Raw genomic sequence first — 11,046 nt, forward strand, 5'->3', positions numbered from 1 at the left:
GTTCTTCCAGAGGACCCAGGTTCAATTCCTAGCACCCACATGGTGGCTAACAACCATCTGTAACTCCAGTTTCCAGGGGATTAGACACCCTTTTCTGGCCTCTGTGAGCATTGCTTGCACGTGGTGATTTACATACCTGCAGGCAAAACACTCATACACAGAAAATAAAAAAAACCTTTAAATTAAAAAATACAAAATAAAACACAACAAAACAAAGCAAACAAAAATCTCCACTAACATTGCCAGGCCTACACTGTTTCCTAGCCCTTAAGTCTTATGTTTATTTTGCTGCTAACCCTGTTATATTTATTCACTTGTTTAAAATACACAATTACCTTGTTTTTCTTTGTTCTAATTACAACTTGTAAAACTCCATTCTTAGATAAATCCAACTCTAGACCTACATGTAAGCAGCACAAAATGGGCAGGAGAAAAACAAACAAAAAACAACCATACTGACTAGTTTCATTATGAATTCAAGACCATTAATCTCAGTGGATCTTTAGTTACTACTGCCTGGTTTACCTTATCTGACAAATGAAATTATTCTCATTCTCCTAAAGAACATTTCTAACTTCTTTCTTAGTCTTCTTGCTTGTTCCAACTCCCAACATCTCCTTCCACTCAATTCTAAGTTAATGGATTTGTTTCCTGTTTCAGTTTTCGGAAACAGTAATTAGATGAGTGTTTCCTCACTCTCCCACATCACTTACCCCTACCTGAATCTGCACCTGCTCTAGCCTGCCTCTCTTGTTTCCTGGCCTGGACCTTTCTTTAATTCTTTATGTTTCCAATTGTCCACTTAACATCTCAACTTGGAAGACCAACAGACTCAAACCTCACTCTTAATTCTTTACCCTGACATTTCCTGATGACCCAAAGTTCTGCTCAAAAACGTAAAACATCATCACTGATTCCTTTCTCTTTTACTCTGCATCTAGTATATCAGCAAATTCTGTTGGCTGTACATTAAGTTTCAACAACCAAGTCCTTGTCATAATCCAAACAACCAAAACCAGTAGTGCACTGTCTGAACTACTCTAACTATTTTCCCAGTAGTCACTCTGCTGCCTCTTTTGCAGGTACATTCTAACATCCAGTCTCCATACAGCATAATGGTGCCAGTGACCCTCTCAAAGCATGATTACAACATTTTACTCCATTGCTCCAAATTCTTACAAGGTCCTAAATGGTGTGATCTCTCACCTTGAACCTCATCTTTTACTACACCTTTTCCTTCCCGTCTTCCCCCAACCCAGCAGCATAGTCACAGTAGGAATGAATCAAATGACTCCCTTTTATGTCTTACAAGAATTTCTTCTCTTCTGATACACCAAAATATGTCCTTCCCTCTCCCTTTTGAAAAGGCAGTGATATGAGATCAAGATCTCTCTTTCTCTCTCTCAGACATATAGTCTCTGAGTGTGACCAGTTGTGGAACTCTAATAGCCTCCATCTGTTGCAAAAAGAAGCTTCTTTGATGACTGATTTAAGGTATACTTGTCTGTAAATAAAAGGATCCATACTTAGCATACAGTAAGAAATTTCATTTGTCTAGAGATATAACAGAAATAAGGTTTTTCTTTATGATCTATGTCCTTTCCAGCCATGTGTTATTTGGCTATGTTTACAATGCCAGTCATGAGTTCCCTCCCATTGAGAGGGCTACAAGTCCAATTAGATAGCTGTTGATTACTCCCAAGATAAAAGTGCCACTGCTGCACCACTATAGTTTGTTGTGCTGGTCACTGTTGTGGTTATTAGGCTTTGAATCTTGGATTGAACCACTGATTTTTCTCTCTTAGCAGCTTGCATACTATCCTCTAGAACTATAAGAGCTAGTCTTTAGGGAGAAGGCTACCAGGTCAGTTCGAGTTTCATTGCTCCAAGTCCTGTGTCCTATGTATGTTCCATATTCAGCAATAGGGTCTTACCTTCAAGTTCTGGGAGGTAATCACAGGCTGTGGCAATAGCCTGTGCTATTTGGGAAGTTTCTTGGACCACCATGATCAACAACTAGAAGGAAGGTTTCTCCTGTCTGGCACTGTGTTTCTTGCTATCTAGCCTTCAGAGATATACATGCACTCATGTTCAGATAGCGCATGTGTATTTTTCAGTAGGTTTTTGAGTTAATACATTTCCTTCTGGTTTTTCAAACCACCAAAGCTTTATTTATCTCTCTTCTCTTCTTACCTAACCTCCCTCCTCCCTCACCAGTTAAAGCACCCCCATTTTCCCCTTTATAATACCTGTCTCCTATTATCCCCCCTCTCCTGAGTTCCTTCTTCCCCTGTGCCCCCATGGTTCCTTTTATGTCTTTCCCTCCTTCCTTCCCAGTTGAATACCCCCATTATCCCCATTTCCCCCTTGGTAACATGTTTCCTACTATCCTCCTTTTTCAGGTTCTTTCTGAGAGATGCCCAGCCATAACTGACACATTTACAATGAAAATCTACACCTAAGGCTCATGGAACATAGCAGAATAGGTGGTAGAGAGAATTCTACTGCAGAGTGTGTTTCCCTGGATAGGACTCCTATATTAAACCTTACCCACCCATGCATGGCTCAGGGACCATTGTAGAAGAGGGGGTGGAAAGATTCTAAAAGCTAGGGTTGGTGCATGAACATAAGAAAAAGACACTTTCAGGCTCATATTAACTTGCAGCAATGGTGACAGCACGCACCACAACCAGGGTGACTGAATCAGACAAACACCCAGCATAGAACTGGGGAAATGTGAGGAACTATTGGCAACTGATTACTGTGCGGTGAGAGTGTTAATCTTTAAGAGAGTGACTCTAGATAGGCTGACTAGACTCCAGTGGATGAACTTGCACTGAGGGACATCTAAAGCTTAACCAGATAGGGCTTAAAATATGATAAAATCTGTAAAATCTGGTGGAGGGGTTATGGGGCAGTGCGGATGGGGTGGGGGTTGTCTAAATATGATTAAGATTTATTGGATGAAATGCACAAAAACAGTAAAAAATATTCATCAAAAAATAAAACAGAAAAGATCTCTCTCTCTCTCTGTCTCTGTCTCTGTCTCTCTCTCTCTGTGAAATGCTATTTTTAAACTAAGCTGGAGAGCTGAGGAAGTAGCTCAGTTAAAAGAGTGCTTGTCTAGCATATATGAGCCCTGGGTTCCATTCCTGCACCACATAAACCTGGCAGAGCCACTGATGGTAAGAGCAAAGTAAACCAATCACTGACTTGCCACTGTGACTTCAATGGTAGTGCTGATGCTCCTGGAAGTGTGAGTCAGTTCCATCACTGCTTATAACTCCTGGGAAGAAAGTATGACAGCCTCTGAGGACTGCTAGAAAACCAGGGCAGCTGTTGCAAGATTCATTCCTCAAAGAGGAAAACACTTTTGTAGATGTTCAGGCGAGATGACTACTACAATATTATTTTGAAGCTAATATAAAAGAAAAAGAACAAACTCATGACAGAAGTCACTAGACTGATAATAACGTCTGATTTTAACAGTAAGAAAAAAAAAAATCTACCAGAGCTGACCACTTACAAATTAGGAACTCTGCCTGGAGTGCAGGCACACACCTTTAATCCCAGCACTTGGGAGGAAGAAGCAGTGTATCCTTGTGATATCAGAGCCAGCCTGGTGTACATAGCGAGTTCCAGGACAGCTTGGTTTACAGATAAGCCTCAATCCACACACCCCAAAAATACCCAGAAAACAAAAAATCCAAACCAAACAATAACAACAATGAAAAACTAGGAAAATCACAACTGTGTGGAAGATCTCTATTCTTCAACATTAACATATGTACCTTTTTTATGCTGTATAAATTATAAACTAGTTTTACCCAGGCGTGGTGGCACATGCCTTTAATCCCAGCACTTGGGAGGCAGAGGCAGGCTGATCTCTGTGAGTTTGAAACCAGTCTGGTCTACATAGCAAGTTCCAGGCCAGCTGGGGCTACAGGGAGACCCTGTCTCAAAAAAAAACCAAAAAAAATTAAAAGAAATAAAAATAAATTAAAAAAAAATTATAACCCAGTTTCATCTAACATGAAAAATATCCTGCAAGAACCATTATGAGCAGTTCTTATGCCATAAGGTAAATAGTATCCAATTTATTTAGAAACCTTTTGACATCTACCAGGTTTAAGGCCCCAGAAAAACTATGGAGGCCAGGAGTCTAACAATGGGAGAGCAAGTGTTTAGCATGTATAAAGCCCTGGGTTTGTCCCTAGTACCACTGAGAAAGACAAAGGTAAAGGAGGGGGATAGGAAGGGAAGGAAGGAGGAAAGGGATAGGGAGGAAAGAAGGGAAGGAGGGAGGAAGGTGGGAGGGAGGGAATCCTGACACAGAGCTTTTAAAAATCAGGTAGAGCCAGGCGTGGTGTTAGACGCCTTTAATCCCAGCACTCAGGAGGCAGAGGCAGGCAGATCTCTGTGAGTTCGAGGCCAGCCTGGTCTCCATAGCAAATCCAGGCCAGCTGGGGCTATAGGGAGACCCTGTCTCAAAAAGACCAAAAAAAAAAATCAGGTAGAATAAACAGTTAGGAAACTGAAAGAAACTATCAAAAAACAGGAGTTCTTGATTTCTATTCTGCTTGTATCTTCCCCAAGAAGGTAAGATGGGTGAGGGGCTGGAGAGATGGTGCAGTGGTTAAGAGCACTGACTGCTCTTGCAGAGGACCCGGGTTTAATTCCCAGAACCCACATGGCGGCTACAAACCATCCTTAACTCCAGTTCCAGGGAAATCCGAAGCCTTCTTCTGACCTCTGCAGCATTGCATGACATGGGTGTGCTCACCTACATGCAGGCAATACATTCAAACACATAAAATAAAAATAATAAAATATTTTTAAAAAAAAGATAAGATGGGTGAATCACTGAACTTTCACTGTATGTCTTATGTAAACCACACACCATGCCACACTTCTACATCTATTATTTCACATAACTCTCACAATGAATCTGAATGTACCATAGAAGTATCTAAGACCAAGAGGTTAAATAACCCAGCCTAAACTCACAGGGCAAGTGCAGATCTGAGATGCAAATCTCAGTCTACGTAATTCAAATTAAGTTATCGCCAAGGCTCCTTTTCAGAACTAAAATTCTGAGACTAATTTAAAATGTGAGGAAAAAAAAGTCAACATGATTAAAGAGATAACGGTATATATGCCATTTCCCTTCAAAACCTAAATGGTCCTGCCCCTAAATTCTGAAAATATCCTACCCAAACCCAAAGTCAAGGCCAATGTTACATCCCTGGGACAAAGTTGAGTAACACAATTTCAGTTTAACAAGCTGTAAATAACAAGCCTATAAATGGACATTATTATAAAACTACGTAAATATCCAAAGATGAACAAAGCATAAGATTTTATACAAAAATTTTATTCATATCATCCTCACAACACTTCATTAAATATTAAAGTTAAGATTTAAGAATAACTAGCAAGGTTTTGTAGAATATTTTGGTACAATTATATACATTAAGAAGTTAGGACGTAGGGTTAGAAAGATGGCCCAGCAGTTCAGATCTGGTACAGCTCTTACAGAAGACTTAAGCTCAATTCCCAGGACCTACACCAGACAGCTCACAACTACCTGTAACCCTAGCTCCAAGGGATATGACACCCTCTTCTGGCCTCTATGAGCACTGCATTCATATGCCCAAACCCACACTCAAAGACACACATATACACATAATTTAAAATAAAATATTTTTAAAAAAATGTTTTGGGGGCTGTTGAGATGGTTCAGCAGGTAGTCACTTTGCCTCTATGCCTGATGGTCTGAGTTTGATGCCTGGAACTCACCCGGCAGAAGGAAAGAATCAACTGAAAGTTGTCCTTAGACCTCCATTCAAGGATGCATACACATAATAAATGTTAAAAAAAAATTTTTTTAAAGAAGTTAGGACTCGCAGCTCAGTGATACATCATGCAAGGCCCTGGGTTGAATCTCCAACAAAGAAGAGAGAAGGAGAAGGGGGAGTTGGAATTTCATCTGATGCCAAGATACATTATGTCATTTTACTTTTCCTCTTACAGAGTATAAAATAAATTACTATGCAAATTATGTCTAGGAAAATGCCCAAATCTACTTATATATAGTAAAATCAAAGATTAATTTTTTTCCAGAAATAACTTGAAGCAGGTTACATACAAATATATATATACAATGAAGTTTAAGGGGGGGAAAATAAGAATAAGAAATCAAAGACCAAAGGATTTGCCAACATGGGGTCAACTTTGGTGGAATAATGAAGGTGTTCATTAGCTCTGTCTCTTTGTGTGTGTGTGTGTGTGTGTGTGTGTGTGTGTGTGTGTGTGTGTGTAAATCCAAATGAGTTTACTGGGCTTGCTAACAGAGCACAGGGTGAGGGTTTATTTACAGAAGAATGGGCATCCCCCAATTTTTAATTTTTCCAATTCAACTTTAAGAAACTTAGATATTTAGCTGAATATGGTCATACACACCTTTAATACCAGCACTCAGGAGGCAGAGACAAGTGGATCTCTGAGATCCAGGTCAACCTGATCTACATAGTGAGTTCCAGGCAAGCTGGGGCTACAGGGAAACCCTGTCTCAAACAAGAAAAAGGAAATTAAACATTTAATACTTACATGCATTAACTCACCTGCATAAGCAATAATCCAACTATAAAAGCGCTTCCCTGACAGTAACCAACCTCACGATCCACTAAAGAATAAGCCTAAAAAGAAAAAAATGGCTCAAAATACATCAACATGGTATATTTTCTCTTCTCCAAAAGCCTAAAATTGGAGAGACACTTAAATTAGAAGTCCATTCCTTTATTTATTTTAGAAAAGCTCTTGCATGCTTGTTGCAGATATGAACCTATAAATATTTAAAAAGCAAATGGTTACTAAATAAAATTTCTTTGACAATGTCCCAATTAGAGAGTCACAGCTCCTAAGGACAAAGAAAATAAGGCAATTTATACTTAGGAAGATGGCAGTACAGGAAAAAAAAAAAGAACAACAAAAAACCACATATACTTTTTGTCTGATAGAAATAAAACAAAACAGCCAGGCATGGTGGTACACACCTTTAATCCCAGCACTTGGGAGGCAGAGGCAGGTGGATGTCTGTGAGTTCAAGGCCAGCCTGTTCTACATAGTGAGTTCCATGACAGCTGGGGCTACAGGGAGACCCTGTCTCAAAAGACAGAAAAAAAAAAAAAAGGGCTGGAGAGATGGCTCATCGGTTAAGAACACTGACTGTTCTTGCAGAAGACCGGGTTCAAATCCCAGCACCCACATGGCAAGTAACAACTGCCTGAAACTCCACTTCCAGAGGATCCAACAAACTCTTCTGTCTGCTGTAGGCATTGCACAACACGGGTGCACTCACATACATGCAGGCATGACACTCATATACATAAAATAAAAAATAATAATAATATAATTTTTAAAAAAAAAGAGCCGGGTGTGGTGGCCCATACCTTTAATCCTAGCACTTGGGAGGCAAAGGCAGGCAGATCTCTGTGAGTTCAAGGCCAGCCTGGTCTATATAGCGAGTTCCAGGACAGCTGGGGCTACAGGGAAACCCTGTCTCAAAAAGACCAAAAAAAAAGAAATAAAACAGAACAGTTAAGGCAAAACAGCAAAACTGAAGTCACTTAAGAAACTGGTATTTCTGGTATTTGGGAGAAGCTAGCAGACAGCCTGAGAGGGTAGGTTCCAAACTGTCTGTGTAGCAGCTGTGATCTCAGCAGACCACCAGAGAGTGCTGGGTTGTGGTCTCCCTCTGGCATAGGGGCTGAGAACACAGCAGACCAACTGAGAGTCCCAAAATTGCCCCCTCCTTTAGGGAATTCGCCAAATTTTCTCTGAGTTTCTGCCCACAGGGGGTCCAAACCTTAGAAAGAAGCCTGAGTGTACCTGACTGGAATCTGACTTGGGCTTCTATGGGTGTTCCTAAAGAGCTGATCTGAAGCCATCAGTTCCCTCCAAAATAAAACCTGAGAAAACCTGAAACCTGTACCAACCAGCTTTACAAAACCAATAAGGAAAGGACCTATGCATCCGGATAATACAAACAGAAGCATACTTCAACTTAATTCTCATATCAGAATCATAAACAAAAGTAATTCACATGCCAAAACCACAACAAAAGAATAATAAAATGGAAAGCCAAAACACTATGTCCCAACCAAACTCCACCAGTCCTGTAGAAGAGTTCAAGAGTTCTACAAGGAGAATCCCCTAGAGAAAAACTCAGGACACTCATAAACATAATCAAGGAATTCAACAAATATAAGAACACACGAACAAACATCAAAGAACTAGAAGAAGATAGGGATAAACTTCTGAATGAATTCACAAAAGAGAAACATTGAAGAAAACTCAGGCAGAAATGAAGAAGGAAGTGTAAAACTCAATAAGCCAACTTGAAACAACAGGGGAAAGCCTCACCTCTAGAATGAATGAAATGGAAAACAAAATCAACACTGGAGAAAAAAGTTGAAGAATTGGACCACTCAAACAAAGATTATGGAAAATTAATAAAAAAAAACACAAGGAATGGAATATGCAAGAGATGTGGGACACCATGAAAGACCAAATCTATGGATCATAGGAATGGAGGAAGGAGAAGAATTTCAGGTTAATGGTACTGACCAGATCTTAAACAAGATTGAAGAAGAGAATTTACTGAAATTAAGGAAAGACATCCCCATACAAATACAGGAAGCCCATAGAACACCAAATAGACAGGATCAGAAAGGAAACTCCCCAGGTCATACCAGAGTAAAAACACTAAATGTACAGAACAAAGAGAATACTGAAAGCAGCAAAAGAAAAACAACAAGTCACATACACAGGAAAGCCCATCAGAATTACAGCTGACTTATCAAAGCACACTGTGAAAACCAGAAGAGCCTGGACTAAGGTTTTCCAGTTCTACATGACAATAGATGCCAGCCCAGAATACTTTACCCAGCAAGGGGGAAAGAAAAATCTTCCATGACATAAAAAGCCTGAAAGAATACATGTCCACAAAAGCAGCCCTTCAAAGAATACTTGAAGGAATACACAGAGCAGAGAGTGAAATAACTTTACGCCAGGGGCAAGGAAGGACAATAAATAAGGTTTAATCTAGGAAACACAAAATTAGACAGAGAACACAAACAACAATCAAAATGATGGCAACCAATATACACCTTTAAATAATAACCTTAAACACCAATGGACTGAACTCCCCAGTCAAAAGACACAGGCTAAGGGAATGGATTAAGAAACAAAATCCTTCTCTTTGCTGTCTGCAAGAAACCCATCTCACCTTCAAGGACAGGCACTAACTTAAGGTAAAAGGATGAAAAGAATATTCCAAGCAAATGGCTTACATTAAAAAATTAGAGCCCGAATAAATGACCTAACTCTGCAACCTTCAAAGTAAAACAAATCAGAAGAGATAAGAACGATCACGTCATTCTGATCAAAGGAACAGTTAACCAAGAAGATATTACAGTCCTTAACATATACGCACCAAATTCTGGTGCACCCAAATTCATAAAAACAACACTACAGGACTTTAAGACACAGATTAACTCCAACTCAGCAATAGTAGGGGACTTCAATACCCCACTGTCTCCATTAGACAGGTCAACTGGACAAAGAAAACAGGGAGATGGTTTAATTAAATGACACCATACATCAAATGGGCCTAACAGACATCTTTTGAATATTCCACCCAATCACCAAAAAATACGCTTTCTGCTCAGCAGCCTATGGAATTTTTTCAAAAATTGACCACATACTGGGACACAAAACAAACCACAACAAACACAAAAAATTGAAATAATTCCATGCATTCTATCGGACCACAATGAGATAAAGCTCAAAATCAACACTGGAAAAAGCCCTAGTCACTATACGAACTCAGGGCGATTAAACAACACACTGCTAAACACTGAGTGGGTCAAAGGAGAAATTAAGAAAGAAATAAAAGAATTACTAGAATTCAACGAAAAGGACAATACAACACAACACAACCTCGGGGACACTTGAAAAGCAGTCCTAAGAAGGAAGTTTACAGTTCTAAGTGCCTACATTAAAAAATTAGAAAGAGCCCAAATAAATGACCTAATGCTACAACTCAAGATGCTGGAAAAGCAAGAACAAATGAAACCCAAACCCAGCAGAAGAGAAGAAAAAACAAAAATCAGAGTAGAAATTAATGAAATAGAAATGTTTAAAGAAAATAAAAAAAGAATCACTGAATCTAAGAGCTGGTTCTTTCAAAAGCTAAACATAGACAGACCCTTAGCCCAGTTAACCAAAAGAAAGAAAGAGCAAATCCAAATCAACCCACAACAAAATCAGAGATGAAAGGGGAAACATCACAACAGACACCCAAAAGATCAAGACCATTATACATGAATATTTTAAAAACCTATATGCTACTAAATCTGAAACTCTAAAAGAATTGGATATCTACAGTCATGGAACCACCAAAGTTAAACCAAGAAGACAGCAACAGTTTAAACAGACCCATAACAAACAAGGAAATCAAAACAGTAATACAAAGCCTCCTGACTAAAAAAACCAGGCCCAGATGGATTTACAGCAGAATTCTACTAGACATTTAAAGAAGACCTCTAACCAATACTACTTAAATTATTCAAAATGATAGAAACAGAGAGAGAATTCCCAAATTCCTTCTATGAAGCCAGCAGCACTCTAATACCCAAACCGAATAAAGACACAACCAAAAAAGAAAACTACACACCCATGTCCTTAATGAACATAGATGCAAAAAATTTTCAACAAAATACTTGCAAACTGCCTACAGATGTACATCAAAAAGATCATTCACCACGATCAGGTAGGCTTTACTCCAGAGATGTAGGGATGGTTCAATATACACAAGTCAATAAACGTCATTAATCATATAAATGGACTCAAAGACAAAAACCACATTGTAATCTCAATAGATGCAGAAAAGGCTTTTGACAAAATTCAGCATGCATTTATGTTCAAAGTACTAGAGGGAACTGAACTGGAGGGAACATACCTCAACATAATTAAAGCTATATA

General features: G+C 39.1%; 1 protein-coding gene across 6 annotated transcripts in view; it reads right to left on the minus strand.

The window, feature by feature from the left end:
* Nucleotides 1–11,046, minus strand: part of Evi5 (ecotropic viral integration site 5) — a 223,570-nt gene that overhangs the window by 118,884 nt on the left and 93,640 nt on the right. For all 6 annotated transcript variants that reach the window (XM_008826836.3, XM_029560498.1, XM_008826834.3 and 3 more), the window contains one exon: nt 6,624–6,698. In XM_008826836.3, the coding sequence (XP_008825058.1) occupies nt 6,624–6,698 (75 nt within the window). The remainder of the gene's footprint in view (nt 1–6,623; nt 6,699–11,046) is intronic.

This window comes from Nannospalax galili, unplaced genomic scaffold (genome assembly GCF_000622305.1).
Source record: "Nannospalax galili isolate Female #2095 unplaced genomic scaffold, S.galili_v1.0 scaffold451, whole genome shotgun sequence".
Taxonomy (NCBI): Eukaryota; Metazoa; Chordata; class Mammalia; order Rodentia; family Spalacidae; genus Nannospalax; species Nannospalax galili.